Source organism: Mustelus asterias, chromosome 6 (genome assembly GCF_964213995.1).
Source record: "Mustelus asterias chromosome 6, sMusAst1.hap1.1, whole genome shotgun sequence".
NCBI classification, from domain to species: domain Eukaryota; kingdom Metazoa; phylum Chordata; class Chondrichthyes; order Carcharhiniformes; family Triakidae; genus Mustelus; species Mustelus asterias.
Genome location: NC_135806.1, coordinates 147,134,586 through 147,150,853, shown reverse-complemented (window position 1 = coordinate 147,150,853; position 16,268 = coordinate 147,134,586). Strand labels below are relative to the sequence as shown.

Below are 16,268 nucleotides of genomic sequence, written 5' to 3'. Positions count from 1 at the left end.
TCCAGTCACAAAAACACGACCCTTTCCTTTCTGCCACTGTGCTAATTTTAGATCCAACTTGCTACACTTCTTTGGCTCCCATGAGCTTTTAATTTGCTGATCAGTCTGCCACGTGGGACCTTGTCAAAAGTTTTTCTAAAACCCATGCAGACTACATTAAGTGTGGGACTGTCATTGGCTCTCCTTGTTATCGCCTCAAAATATTCAATCAAGTTAGTCAGGCATGCCTTCCTTTAGGAAATCTATGCTAACTGTCCTTGATTAATCAGTGTAACTCTAAACGATGATTTATACCATCTCTCACAATCTTTCCAGTAATCTGCCCAACTATCGGCTGTCCCAGGCCCCTTCCTGATGTTGGATGGTCAGAGACCACAGCATGCACACAGAAAAGTGTAACTAAGTCATGTTTTACTGAGTGCAGAGTTGGGATGAGCAGAAGAAGCTTCTTCTGGCTGCACATTAAAACCATGAGCCACTACTTGGCAGCACTCACCCCTCAGGATAAGTTGGTCGTGGATATTGCAGGATTCAGTGTATCTAAAACAGAACTGACTTTGTAAAATAGGACTGACTGCCTGCACTGACTGTTTCCACTCTCACTGTTGTAAAGTAGGACTGAATGTGTGAGAATAGAAATTAAAGACACAGGATGGAATTTTATGACTCTTCCCACTGATGGAATCATCTGGTCCCATTGGAGTCAATGGAGTTTTAAACAGCTTGCTGTGTTTACCAGCCCTGCCCCCGCTGTACTAGAGCCATAAAATTCCACCAAAGTATACGGCAATAATTTCAAATTTAAAAAGTAACAATAATTTCTGGCTTGCTTCCAACAGGAGAAGGTACAGCCTTGCCAATGTGATCAGCTTGAATACAGATAGTGACTGAGTCAGGAGGGTGGGTTCAACCTGGTGTTCTACATCTTGGTCTCACTGTCCATGGGCTTCTCGTTCTCACTGTCCTGGCAGATAAGCTGGTAGGGTTTCTTCATCTCATTTTCCTCAATGACAGAGTTGCCAGCCTCGGCATCCATTTTCTGAAGCTCGTGGCGTGAGAGGTGCTCTACAATGCCGGCTCCCAATGAGTCTCCCAGCACGTTGGTCATTGTGCGCAGTCGATCCCTACAAAATCAATCAACAACATACAACATTTAAGTTCCTGAGGGGTGGATATGGAGAGGATGTTTCCTCTTGTGGAAGAATTTAGAACTATGGGGGTCAATGTTTAAAAATAAGGGCTTGCCCATTTAAGGTAGAGATGAGGAGATTTCTTTTCTCTCAGAGGGTTAGTGAGATTTTGGAAAACTCTTCCTCAAAAGTGGTTGAGGCAGAGCCTTTGAATCTCTTTAAAGCAGAACTAGATAGATTCTTAATAAGCAGAGGGGTGAAAGGTTATTGGGATAGACGAGAATGTAAAGTTGAGATCAGCCATGGTCTTATTGAACAGCGGTGCAGGCTTGAGGGGCCGATTGACCTATTCTTGTTCCTAATTCATGTTAACCAACCATGTGGAATAGACATGAGTACAGAAATGAGGACTTGAATTAAACATTGGAGTGTTTAAAGTTTTTAGAAAAGATATAAAAGGATAACAGGAAGTTGGAGTAGCTGTACAGTAGCTGGAAGATACCAGTGGGATGCCAGAGCTCCAGGAGTGTCAGGGGCACAGGTGAGTGCAGTGGCCGTCACTAAGGAGAAGGTTCTGGAGAAACTGAAAGGATGGAAGGTGGATAAATCATCTGGACCAGATGGACTACACCCCAGGGTTCTAAAAGAGATAGCTGAGGAAATTGTGGAGGAATCACTGGAGGCAGGGAGGGTCCCAGAGGACTGGAAAGTAGCAAATATAACAGCACTGTTTAAGAAGGGAGGGGCAGCAGATGGGAAATTATAGGCCGGTTAGCCTGACTTCAGTCATTGGCAAGATTTAAGAGTCCATTATTAAAGATGAGATCGCAGAGTACTTAAAAGTGCATGATAAAGTAGGACTGAGTCAGCACAGCTTTGTCAAGGGGAGGTCATGTCTGACAAATCTGTTAGAGTTCTTTGAGGAGGTAACAAGGAAGTTAGATAAAGGAGAACCAGCGGACATGATTTATTTAGATTTCCAGAAGGCCTTTGACAAGGTGCCGCATAGGAGACTTAAATAAGTTAAGATCCTATGATGCTAAGCATCCTGCCATGGATAGAGGATTGGCTGACTGGCAGAACATAGAACATAGAACATTACAGCGCAGAACAGGCCCTTCGGCCCACGATGTTGCACCGACCAGTTAAAAAAAAAACTGTGACCCTCCAACCTAAACCAATTTCTTTTCGTCCATGAACCTATCTACGGATCTCTTAAACGCCCCCAAACTAGGCGCATTTACTACTGATGCTGGCAGGGCATTCCAATCCCTCACCACCCTCTGGGTAAAGAACCTACCCCTGACATCGGTTCTATAACTACCCCCCCTCAATTTAAAGCCATGCCCCCTCGTGCTGGATTTCTCCATCAGAGGAAAAAGGCTATCACTATCCACCCTATCTAAACCTCTAATCATCTTATATGTTTCAATAAGATCCCCTCTTAGCCGCCGCCTTTCCAGCGAAAACAATCCCAAATCCCTCAGCCTCTCCTCATAGGATCTCCCCTCCATACCAGGCAACATCCTGGTAAACCTCCTCTGCACCCTCTCCAAAGCCTCCACATCCTTCCTGTAATGTGGGGACCAGAACTGCACACAGTACTCCAAGTGCGGCCGCACCAGAGTTGTGTACAGTTGCAACATAACGCTACGACTCCTAAATTCAATCCCCCTACCAATAAACGCCAAGACACCATATGCCTTCTTAACAACCTTATCTACTTGATTCCCAACTTTCAGGGATCTATGCACACATACACCTAGATCCCTCTGCTCCTCCACACTATTCAAAGTCCTCCCGTTAGCCCTATACTCAACACATCTGTTATTCCTACCAAAGTGAATTACCTCACACTTCTCCGCATTAAACTCCATCCGCCACCTCTCGGCCCAACTTTGCAACCTGTCTAAGTCTTCCTGCAAACTACGACACCCTTCCTCACTGTCTACCACACCACCGACTTTGGTGTCATCAGCAAATTTGCTAATCCACCCAACTATACCCTCATCCAGATCATTAATAAATATTACAAACAGCAGTGGCCCCAAAACAGATCCCTGAGGTACACCACTTGTAACCGCACTCCATGATGAATATTTACTATCAACCACCACCCTCTGTTTCCTATCCGCTAGCCAATTCCCGATCCAATTTCCTAGATCACCCCCAATCCCATACATCTGCATTTTCTGCAGAAGCCTACCATGGTGAACCTTATCAAACGCCTTACTAAAATCCATATATACCACGTCCACTGCCTTGCCCCCATCCACCTCCTTGGTCACTTTCTCAAAAAACTCAATAAGGTTAGTAAGGCACGACCTACCTGCCACAAAACCATGCTGACTATCACCTATCAATTCATTACTCTCCAAATAACTATAAATCCTATCCCTTATAATTTTTTCCAACATCTTGCCGACAACAGAAGTGAGACTCACCGGTCTATAATTCCCGGGGAAGTCTCTGTTCCCCTTCTTAAACAATGGGACAACATTCGCTAACCTCCAATCTTCTGGTACTATACCAGAGGCCAACGACGACCTGAAGATCAGAGCCAGAGGCTCTGCAATCACTTCTCTTGCCTCCCAGAGAATCCTTGGATAAATCCCATCCGGACCAGGGGATTTATCTATTTTCAGACCCTCCAGAATATCCTGCACATCCTCCTTATCAACTGTAATACTGTCTATTCTACTCCCCTGCAACCCAGTGTCCTCCTCAGCTATATTCATGTCCCCTTGCGTGAACACCGAAGAGAAATATTGGTTCAATGCTTCACCAATCTCCTCCGGAAGGCAGAGAGTGGGGATAAAGGGGTCTTTTTCAGGATGGCAGCCGGTGACTAGTGGTGTACCTCAGGGGTCGGTGCTGGGACCACAACTTTTCACAATATACATTAACAATTTGGAGGAAGGAACTGAAGGCATTGTTGCTAAGTTTGCAGATGATACAAAGATATGTAGAGGGACAGGTAGTATTGAGGAAGCAGGGGGGCTGCAGAAGGACTTGGACAGGTTAGGAGAGTGGGCAAAGAAGTGGCAGATGGAATACAATGTGGAAAAGTGTGAGGTTATGCACTTTGGAAGGAGGAATGGGGAAATGCTTAGGAAATCAGAAGCACAAAGGGACTTGGAAGTCATTGTTCAAGATTCTCTGAAGGTTAACATGCAGGTTCAGTCGGCAGTTAGGAAGGCAAATGCAATGTTAGCATTCATGTCGAGAGGGCTAGAATACAAGAGCAGGGATGTACTTCTGAGGCTGTGTAAGGCTCTGGTCAGACCCCATTTGGAGTATTGTGAGCAGTTTTGGGCCCCGTATCTAAGGAAGGATGTGTTGGCCTTGGAAAGGGTCTAGAGGAGGTTCACAAGAATGATCCCTGGAATGAAGAGCTTGTTGTATGAGGAACAGTTGAGGACTCTGGGTCTGTACTCGATGGAGTTTAGAAGGATGAGGGGGATGTTATTGAAACTTATAGGATATTGCGAGGCCTGGATAGAGTGGATGTGGAGAGGATGTTTCTATTAGTAGGAAAATCTAGAACCAGAGGGCACAACGTCAGGCTAAAGGGACGATCCTTCAAAACAGAGATGAGGAGGAATTTCTTCAGCCAGAGAGTGGTGAATCTGTGGAACTCTTTGTCGCAGAAGGCTGTGGAGGCCAGGTGATTGAGTGTCTTTAAGACAGAGATAGATAGGTTCTTGATTAATAAGGGGATCAGGGGTTATGGGGAAAAGGCAGGAGAATGGGGATGAGAAAAATATCAGCCATGATTGAATGGTGGAGCAGATTTGATCGGCTGAGTGGCCTTATTCTGCTCCCATCTCTTATGGTCTTAGTATTTATTAGAGATAGCAAAATGAATCAAACCAAATGCTGCAGCTACCAGTAAGGCAGACACAGAATCATTTGGATAGAGATAAAAGATGTTAAAAGATCAATCACACTAATTGGCCGAATCTGCACTCATTCAGTAGGAGAGTGGAGGAAAAATATTATGTTTATATGTTTTCAAGAGGTCGACATTACCCCTAACCTTCTTCTGAATAATTGTAAATAGAAATGCAGAATGGGACACACAGACATGAGACTACTCAGGAGTGAGATGTAGACAGAGTCAGGAATTGGGAATTTGGTTCAGGTGGGAATTCAGGGCAAACTCCAGCCTTCCATTCTCTATCTCCAAGCAAGGTGAGTGTAACGTTCTATTGCATTGTGTGTGTCAATTATTGACTAATTAAATAAATAAGGTAGGACATGCAGACTACGTGCTGGTTAGGTACATTACATTTCTATGATTTCTATGATTAGCCATACTAAATTCTCCCTCAGTGTACCCGAACAGGTGCCGGAGTATGGTGACTAGGGGATTTTCACAGTAACTTAATTGCAGTGTTGCTGTAAGCCTACTTGTGACAATAATAAATAAACTTTAAACTTTAAAAAACTTTAAACTTTAGACAATCATTTCTGTAGAAAGTGTCGCTTAGCCACCTTGTACTCAACGTTCCAGCTGTTGAAGGCAAGCATGCCATATGCTTTCTTAATCCCCGGCACTAGAAGCAACTTCACCAATTTTTGTGTCGTTTTCAAACTTACTAATCAGACCACTCACATTTTCCTCCAGATCATTTATATATATTATGTCTTGCATTATTGTCACATATATTAACATACAGTGAAAAATATTGTTTCTTGTGCACTATACGGACAAAACATACCGTTCATAGAGAAGGAAATGAGAGAGTGCAGAATGTAGTGTTCCAGTCATAGCTAGGGTGTAGAGAAAGATCAACTTAATTAAAGGTAAGTCCATTCAAAAGTCTGACAGCAGCAGGGAAGAAACTGTTCTTGAGTCGTGACCTCAGACTTTTGTATCTTTTTCCCGACTCAAGAAGGTAGAAGAGGGAATGTCCGAAGTACGTGGGTCCTTAATTATGCTGGCTGCTTTGCCAAGGCAGCAGGAAGTGTAGACAGAGCCAGTGGATGGGAGGCTGGTTTGCGTGATGGATTGAGCTACATTCACGGACTTGAGCAGAGCAGGAGCCATACCAAGCTGTGATACAATCAGAAAGAATGCTTTCTATGGTGCATCTATAAAAGTTGGTGAGAGTTGTAGCTGACATGCCAAATTTCCTTAGTCTCCTGAGAAAGTAGAGGCGTTGGTGGGCTTCCTTAACTATAGTGTTGCATGGGGGGACCAGGACAGGTTGTTGGTGATCTGGACACCTAAAAACTTGAAGCTCTCGACCCTTTCTACTTTGTCCCCATTGATGTAGACAGGGGCATGTTGGCCTTTACGCTTCTTGAAATTGATGACAATCTCCTTCGTTTTGTTGACATTGAGGGAGAGATTAAGTTTCTTTCTACTTTCCTTGTATTCCACACTTGCTTCGTGTGTTCCCAGCCGCCTAGCCTTGACAAATGCTTCCTTTTTCTCTTTGACTAGGCTCACAATATCTCTCGTTAACCAGGGTTCCTGAAACCTGCCATATTTATCCTTCATCCTGACAGGAATGTGCCGGTCCTGAATCCCTAACAACTTACACTTGAAAGCCTCCCACATGCCAGATGTTGATTTGCCCTCAGACATCTGCCCCCAATCTACATTCTTCAGTTCCTGCCTAATGTTGTTGTAATTAGCCTTCCCCCAATTTAGCACCTTAACTTGAGGACTACACTTATCTTTATCCATCGGTACCTTAAAGTGTACTGAATTGTGGTCATTGTTCCCGAACTGCTCCCCTACGAAACATCGACCACCTGGCCAGGCTCATTCCCCAATACCAGATTCAGTACAGCCCCTTCCCTAGTTGGACTATCTACTCACTGTTTCAAGAAGCCCTCCTGGATACTCCTTACAAATTCTGCCCCATCCACACCCCTAGCACTAAGTGAACGCTTGCTGGAAGTCCAAATATACCACATCGACTGGCTCCTCCTTGTCAACTCTACTAGTTACATCTTCAAAGAATTCCAACAGATTTGTCAAGCATGATTTCCCCTTCATAAATCTATGCTGACTCTGTCTAATCCTGCCACTGCTTTCTAAATGCTCTGCTATAAAGTCCTTGATAATGGATTTGAGAATTTTCCCCACTACCGATGTTAAGCTTACTGGTCCATGTGGTAAACCACTGTTAAGCTTATTGCCTGTGTGAGTGTGTGACATGCCTGGGCATGCCCCTGCCGGCACTGCCTGAGACTCCTCCCCCCCCTCGTCCAGGTATAAAGGTGACTGCTCCCCACCCCCCTGCCTCAGTCTCTGGACCAGTTCATCAGCATGGGTGTGCTCCAAGTCTTTTGCGAATAAATGCCTATTTGTTCTTGCATACAAACGAGTCTTTGCTTGATTGATAGGCGCCGGACTGTGGCAACTAGGGGATTTTCACAGTAACTTCATTGCAGTGTTAATGTAAGCCTTACTTGTGACGAATAAATAAACTTACTTATCTGCTTTCAATCCCATCAACGTACGCAGCACCATTTCTCTACCAATATTGATCTCCCTCAGTTCTGCCCTCTCACTAAATCTTGCATTTCCCCAACATTTCTGGCATCTGATTTATGTCCTGTTTTGTGAAGAGAGAACCAACGTATGTATTCAGTTGCTCGGCCATTTCTTTGTCCCCTATTATACATCATTAATATATAATGTGAACAGTTGGGGTCCTAGCACAGATCCCTGCAGAACCCCACTAGTCACTGACTGCCAATCAGAAAAGGACCCATTTATGCCAACTCTTTGCTTTCTATCTGCTAACCAGCTTTCTATCCATCTCCAGACATTACCTGCAATCCCATGTGCTTTAACTTTACATAGGAGTCTGTTCTGTGAGACCTTGTTGAAAGCCTTCTGAAAATCTAAATAAACCACAACCACTGGTTCTCCTCAATCAACTCTACTAGTTACAACCTCAAAAAATTCCAATAGATTCGTCAAGCATGATTTCCCTTTTGTAAACCCATGCTAACTTTGTCGGATTATACCACTGCCTTCCCAATGTTGAGCTATGAAATCCTTGATAATAGACTCAAGCAACTTCCTCAGTACCTCAAGGCAGCATGGTGGCACAGTGGTTAGCACTGCTGCCTCACAGCGCCAGGGACCTGGGTTCAATTCTGGCCTCGGGTGACTGTGTGGAGTCTGTATGTTCTCCCCATGTCTGCATGGGTTTCCTCCGGGTGCTCCGGTTTCCTCCCACAGTCCAAAGATGTGCGGGTTAGGTTGATTAGCCACGTTAAATTGACCCTAGTGTCAGGGGGATTAACAGGGTAAATGTATGGGTTTACGGGAATAGGGCCTGGGTCGGATTGTGGTCGATACAGGCTCGATGGGCCAAATGGCCTCCTTCTGTACTGTAGGGATTCTATGAGTACCGACATTAGGCTCACTAGTCTATAATTCCCTGTTTTCTCTCTACCTCCCTTTTTGAATTGCGGGCTTACATTAGCTCCCTCCAATCTGTAGGAACCAGTCCAAAGTCCAAAGAATTTTGGAAAATAAAGCTTATGGAATGCAATTTTACATTACCTGTGTGATTTTTCATGTGTTGCACAGGGGAAAGGGACAGAGGAATAGAACGTTTTTAGCAAATAGCCATTGAAGGGTGGGATAAAAGGCTCCCATGGCATAAGCACTTTCAGTTTATTTACAGCTTTGCTACTGTCTTACTTCAGAATTCTACCAGACTTCCTTTCTATTGCTGTAAGCCTGCCTAGTTGTATTTAAGGACCTCGTGTTCTTTGGAAGCTTTGTCTGAGGATTGCAGTACAATTGCAACTTCAGCAGCTCCTGATGAAGGAGCAGCGCTCCGAAAGCTCGTGCTGCCAAATAAACCGGTTGGACTTTAACCTGGTGTTGTGAGACTTCTCACCGTGCTTACCCCAGTCCAATGCCGACATCTCCACATCATGGCTTCTCTGAAGAGGAAGAGAGAGACTTGAGGGAGAGGAAACCAGGTGAACACAGGCAGCTTCCCAGGGAGAGACCTTTGGGAGGAGCGATATTGGCTTAGCAGAAAAGACAAGGCGATAGAGTCCACCGGAGGTGCCCTAACCTACAGGCAGCATTCCAACTACCTCCAAATGTCCAAGGCCCAGTGCTGAGGAAGGTTTGGCCTCTGCAGGGACACTCTGACAGTAATATGCCAGATGATTAGGTGAGAAATTTCTTCACCTGCGTGGGCAGACATCCTATGCCAGTCATAGTGGCCCCCAACCTCTATTCCATTGTTGTTTCCAGAGGTCAGTGGAAATCTGAGTGGTGTGTCTCATCCACTGACTCTCCCTTCAGACAATTCCCCTCATTTATTCACTACTGGACAGAGGAGGCAGACGGTGGAGTGAGCCAGAAGCACCATGGCTGGGTTCGCTGCAAGGAACAAAGATTTCCCATCCCGCTGGGGTGATCAGGGGTGATCAGTAAGTTTGCGGACGACACAAAATTGGCAGGACTTGCAGATAGTGAGGAGCATTGTCAGAAGCTACAGAAGGATATAGATAGGCTGGAAATTTGGGCAAAGAAATGGCAGATGGAGTTCAATCCTGATAAATGCGAAGTGATGCATTTTGGTAGAAATAATGTAGGGAGGAGCTATACGATAAATGGCAGAACCATAAAGGGTGTAGATACGCAGAGGGACCTGGGTGTGCAAGTCCACAGATCCTTGAAGGTGACGTCACAGGTGGAGAAGGTGGTGAAGAAGGCATATGGCATGCTTGCCTTTATAGGACGGGGCATAGAGTATAAAAGTTGGGGTCTGATGTTGCAGATGTATAGAACGTTGGTTCGGCCGCATTTGGAATACTGCGTCCAGTTCTGGTCGCCACACTACCAGAAAGACGTGGAGGCTTTGGAGAGAGTACAGAGGAGGTTTACCAGGATGTTGCCTGGTATGGAGGGGCTTAGTTATGAGGAGAGATTGGGTAAACTGGGGTTGTTCTCCCTGGAAAGACGGAGGATGAGGGGAGACTTAATAGAGGTGTATAAAATTATGAAAGGCATAGATAGGGTGAACGGTGGGAAGCTTTTCCCCAGGTCGGTGGTGATGTTCACGAGGGGTCATAGGTTCAAGATGAGGGCGGGGAGGTTTAACACAGATATCAGAAGGACATATTTTACACAGAGGGTGGTGGGGGCCTGGAATGCGCTGCCAGGCAAGGTGGTGGAGGCGGACACACTGGGAACATTTAAGACTTATCTAGATAGCCATATGAACGGAGTGGGAATGGAGGGATACAAAAGAATGGTCTAGTTTGGACCAGGGAGCGGCACGGGCTTGGAGGGCCGAAGGGCCTGTTCCTGTGCTGTATTGTTCTTTGTTCTTTGTTCTTTGCTGCAGGAACAGAGATTTCCCATCCCGCTGCAGAATGGAAATTTCCCATCTCCCGCTGCAGAATGGAGATTTCCCATCCCGCTGCAGAATGGAGATTTCCCATCCCGCTGCAGGAACAGAAATTTTCCACTAGTGGTGTGCCACAGGGATCGGTCTTGGGTCCATTATTGTCATCTATATCAATGATCTGGATGATAATGTGGTAAATTGGATCAGCAAATTTGCTGATGATACAGAGATTGGAGGTGTAGTGGACAGTGAGGAAGGTTTTCAAAGCTTGCAGAGGGATTTGGACCAACTAGAAAAATGAGCTGAAAAATGGCAAATGGAATTTAACGCAGACAAGTGTGAGATATTGCCCATTGGAAGGACAAACCAAAGTAGAACATACAGGGTAAATGGTAGGACTCTGAAGAGTGCAGTTGAACAGAGGGATCTGGGAATAGAGGTACAGAATTCCCTAAAAGTGACGTCACAGGTGGATAGGGTCGTAAAGAGTGCCTTTGGTACATTGGCCTTTATAAATCGGAGTATCGAGTATAAAAGTTGGAGTGTTATGGGAAGGTTATATAAGGCATTGGTGAGGCCGAATTTGGAGTATTGTGTACAGTTTTGGTCACCTAGTTACAGGAAGGATGTAAATAAGGTTGAAAGAGTGCAGAGAAGGTTCACAAGGATGTTGCCGGGACTTGAGAAGCTGAGTTACAGAGAGAGATTGAATAGGTTGGGACTTTATTCCCTGGAGCGTAGAAGATTGAGGGGAGATTTGATAGAGGTGTATAAGATTTTGATGGGTATAGATAGAGTGAATGCAAGCAGGCTTTTTCCGCTGAGGCTCGGGGAGAAAAAATCCAGAGGGCATGGGTTAAGGGTGAAAGGAGAAAAGTTTAAAGGGAATATTAGGGGGGGCTTCTTCACGCAGAGAGTGGTGGGAGTGTGGAATGAGCTGCCGGATAAAGTGGTAAATGCGGGGTCACTTTTAACATTTAAGAAAAACTTGGACGGGTTCATGGATGAGAGGGGTGTGGAGGGATATGGTCCAAGTGCAGGTCAGTGGGACTCAGCAAAAAATGGTTCGGCACAGACAAGAAGGGCCAAAAGGCCTGTTTTTGAGCAGTAATTTTCTATCGCTCTATGGTTCACATGTTAAGCTCCTAAACTGGAGCAGGGCCAATTTTGGGGGATTTCGGATCGAGCAGAGACCGTTTGGGTGAGTCTATTTGCAGGGAAAGAAACGACTGACAAATGGGAGGCTTTTAAAACTCTGATAGCAAGAGTCCAGGGCAGTGAATGTGTGGAATTCCCTGCACAGTGAAGCAGTTGAGGCGACCTCATTGAATGTTTTTAGAACATAGAACATAGAACAGTACAGCACAGAACAGGCCCTTCGGCCCACGATGTTGTGCCGAGCTTTATCTGAAACCAAGATCAAGCTATCCCACTCCCTATCATCCTGGTGTGCTCCATGTGCCTATCCAATAACCGCTTAAATGTTCCTAAAGTGTCTGACTCCACTATCACTGCAGGCAGTCCATTCCACACCCCAACCACTCTCTGCGTAAAGAACCTACCTCTGATATCCTTCCTATATCTCCCACCACGAACCCTATAGTTATGCCCCCTTGTAATAGCTCCATCCACCCGAGGAAATAGTCTTTGAACGTTCACTCTATCTATCCCCTTCATCATTTTATAAACCTCTATTAAGTCTCCCCTCAGCCTCCTCCGCTCCAGAGAGAACAGCCCTAGCTCCCTCAACCATTCCTCATAAGACCTACCCTCCAAACCAGGCAGCATCCTGGTAAATCTCCTCTGCACTCTTTCCAGCGCTTCCACATCCTTCTTATAGTGAGGTGACCAGAACTGCACACAATATTCCAAATGTGGTCTCACCAAGGTCTTGTACAGTTGCAGCAGAACCCCACGGCTCTTAAACTCCAACCCCCTGTTAATAAAAGCTAACACACTATCAGCCTTCTTCACAGCTCTATCCACTTGAGTGGCAACCTTTAGAGATCTGTGGATATGGACCCCAAGATCTCTCTGTTCCTCCACAGTCTTCAGAACCCTACCTTTGACCCTGTAATCCACATTGAAATTAGTCCTACCAAAATGAATCACCTCACATTTATCAGGGTTAAACTCCATTTGCCATTTTTCAGCCCAGCTTTGCATCCTATCTATGTCTCTTTGCAGCCTACAACAGCCCTCCACCTCATCCACTACTCCACCAATCTTGGTGTCATCAGCAAATTTACTGATCCACCCTTCAGCCCCCTCCTCTAAGTCATTAATAAAAATCACAAAGAGCAGAGGACCAAGCACTGATCCCTGCGGCACTCCGCTAGCAACCTGCCTCCAATCCGAAAATTTTCCATCGACCACCACCCTCTGTCTTCGCTCAGACAGCCAGTTACCTATCCAATCGGCCAACTTTCCCTCTATCCCACACCTCCTCACTTTCATCATAAGCCGACCATGGGGGACCTTATCAAACGTCTTACTAAAATCCATGTATATGACATCAACTACCCTACCTTCATCAACACACTTAGTTACCTCCTCAAAAAATTCTATCAAATTTGTGAGGCACGACTTGCCCTTCACGAATCCGTGCTGACTATCCCGGATTAATCCGCATCTTTCTAATCCCATAAAATGGGTCGTAAATCCCATCTCTAAGGACCTTTTCCATCAATTTACCAACCACCGAAGTAAGACTAACCGGTCTATAATTACCAGGGTCATTTCTATTCCCTTTCTTAAACAGAGGAACAACATTCGCCATTCTCCAGTCCTCTGGCACCATCCCCGTGGACAACGAGGACCCAAAGATCAAAGCCAAAGGCTCTGCAATCTCATCCCTTGCCTCCCAAAGAATCCTAAGATACATTTAATCAGGCCCAGGGGACTTATCGACCTTCAGTTTATTCAAAACTGCCAGGACATCCTCCCTCCGAACATCTATTTCCTCCAGCCTATTAGCCTGTAACACCTTCTCTTCCTCAAAAACATGGCCCCTCTCCTTGGTGAACACTGAAGAAAAGTATTCATTCATCACCTCGCCTATCTTTACTGACTCCATAGACAAGTTCCCACTACTGTCCTTGACCGGCCCTAACCTCACCCTGGTCATTCTTTTATTCCTCACATAAGAGTAAAAAGCCTTGGGGTTTTCCTTGATCCGACCCGCCAAGGACTTCTCGTGTCCCCTCCTAGCTCTCCTAAGCCCCTTTTTCAGCTCATTCCTTGCAAACTTGTAACCCTCAATCGAGCCATCTGAACCTTGTTTCCTCATCCCTACATAAGCTTCCCTCTTCCTTTTCACAAGACATTCCACCTCATTCGTGAACCATGGTTCCCTCACTCGGCCATTTCCTCCCTTAAGGCAAGGATAGATAAATTTTTGAACAGTAAAGGAATTAAGGGTTATGGTGAGCGGGCGGGTAAGTGGAGCTGAGTCCACAAAAAGATCAGCCATGATCTTATTGAATGGCGGAGCAGGCTCGAGGGGCCAGATGGCCTACTCCTGCTCCTAGTTCTTATGTTCTTATGTAGAGGGCATGGAGTTTAAGGTGAGAAGGGAGAGATTTAAAAGAGTCCTGAGGGGCAATTTCTTCACGCAGAGGGTGATGTGTTTATGGGATGAGCTGCCAGAGAAAGTAGTTGAAACATAGAAAATCATTGCAGGAGTAGGCCATTCGGCCCTTCGAGCCTGCACCACCATTCCATATGATTATGGCTGATCATGCACCTGCAGTATCACACTCCCGCTTTCTCTCCATATCCCTTGATCAGCCAGAAGGGCCACGTCCAGTTCCCTCTTGAACATGTCTAATGATACGGCCCCAACAGCTTTCTGTGGTAGAGAATTCCACAGGTTCACAACTCTCTGAGTGAAGAAATTCTTTCTCATTTCAGTCCTGAATGGCTTACTGCTTATTCTTAGACTGTAACCCCTAGTTCTGCGCTTCCCCAACATCGGGAACATTCTTTCCACATCTAGCCTGTTCAGTTCCATCAATATAAAGTCCCCAGGATTTTATATTGATTCTAAGAGATCCCCGCAAAGTCCAGTCAATCCAGTCTTTCTCTCTGCATACGTCAGTCCTACCATTCTGGGAATCAGTCTGGTGAACTTTCGCTGGACTCCCTCAATAGCAAGAATGCCTTTCCTCAGACTAAGAGACCAAATACTCAAGGTGTGGCCTCACCAAGGTCCTGTATAACTGCAGCAAGACATCCTTACTCCCTATGCCCAAATTCTCTTGCTATGAAGGCCAGCATGCCATTAGCTTTCCTCACTGCCTGCTGTACCTGCATGCCAGCCTTCAGCGACTGTTCCACCATGACACCCAGGTCACATTGCATTTCCCCTTTTCCTAAACTGCCACCATTTAGATAATGATCTTCCTTCCTGTTTTTGTCACCAAAGTGGATAACCTCACATTTATCTACATTATATTGCATTTGCCAAGTATTTTCCCACTCAACCAGCCTGTCCAAGTCACCCTGCAGCCTCTAGCATCCTCCTCAAAGCACACACTGCCACCCAGCTTAGTGTCGTCTGCAAATTTGGAGATATTGCATTCAATTCCTTCAATTCCTTTAATAAGCTTTAAGTCAATTTCATAAGATCTCTGTGATGTATTTTTGATGGAAGAATGAGGAGGTCAAATACTCCTTGGAAAAATGCCTCTAAAAGGAGTAGAGAAATATCGGGATTTGGAGTACAGGTGCTTAGATTGCTAAAAGTACTGACCATTAAGCTATCGAAGTACTAGGGTTCAGTTTAGAAGAATGGAATTGAGAAACAATTAGGTTTAGCCCTCTGAGCACAGGAAGTAATCAAACTGAATATCCTCGGTGTATTGAAGGAGAAGCTGGATAAACATGATGGAGAAAGGGACAGGAACATGTTAATGATAGATGAATTAATAGCTCAATTTGGTATACATGGGGATTGCGATTATGGCTACAGGGTGACCAAGGCTGGGAACTAAATATTCAAAGTGTTGTTGGCTCAGGATGAAATCAGTGCAAAAGTGAGAGAGGATATTGGCTGAGAAAATCTAGCTGTTGGGAAGGTTTTAAACTAATTTGGCAGAGGATGGGACACAGAGGAGATGTACAGTTGGGAGCGAGGTCCAGTCAGATATTTAAGAGAAACTAGGTCAGTCCAGCAGGCAGAGAAGACAGGGGCATGATAAGGCGCATGGGAGGATTGGAAGGTTAAATTGCATCAATTTTAAAGCAAGGAGCCTGTCTGGTAAGGCAGATAAACACAGAGCATAGATCAGTATTTGGAAACATGTGATTTTGTTGCAATCCTTGGTTCAAAGAAGGGCAGGACTGGCAACTCAACATTCCAGGGTATAGAGGTTTCAGGCGTGATGGCGGGGGCGGCGGGGGTGGTGGAGGGGGGGGGGGGAGATGTAAGAGAGGAGGGGCATTGCATTATTGATAAAAGAATCACTGCAGTAATGAGGGAGAATGTCTGAGAAGGTTTTTCAATTGAGGCCATATGGGTGGAGTTTAGAAATAAAAAAGGGCGATCACTTTGCTGGGATTATACTACAGGCCTCCCAACAGCCAGAGGGAGATAGAGGAGCAGATATTCAGGCAAATCACAGAGAGGTGTGAGAGGAATAGAAGAGGAATCCATGATTCTATGATTCTATTCTATGAATAGGGTTATGGTAAGAGGGGAATATCAACTTTGCCAATATTAACCGGGATTGCCCGAGTGTGAAAGGATTAGACGGACTGGAACTTTTAAAGTGTATCCCAGAGAGCT

General features: G+C 45.3%; 1 protein-coding gene across 1 annotated transcript in view; it reads right to left on the bottom strand.

The window, feature by feature from the left end:
- Positions 1-919: 919 nt before the first annotated feature.
- The window catches only part of LOC144494700 (excitatory amino acid transporter 1-like), a 107,621-nt gene continuing 92,272 nt past the window's right edge, over positions 920-16,268 (bottom strand). Inside the window, exon 6 of the mRNA XM_078213900.1 lies at positions 920-1,124. Within this exon, the coding sequence (XP_078070026.1) occupies positions 920-1,124 (205 nt within the window). The remainder of the gene's footprint in view (positions 1,125-16,268) is intronic.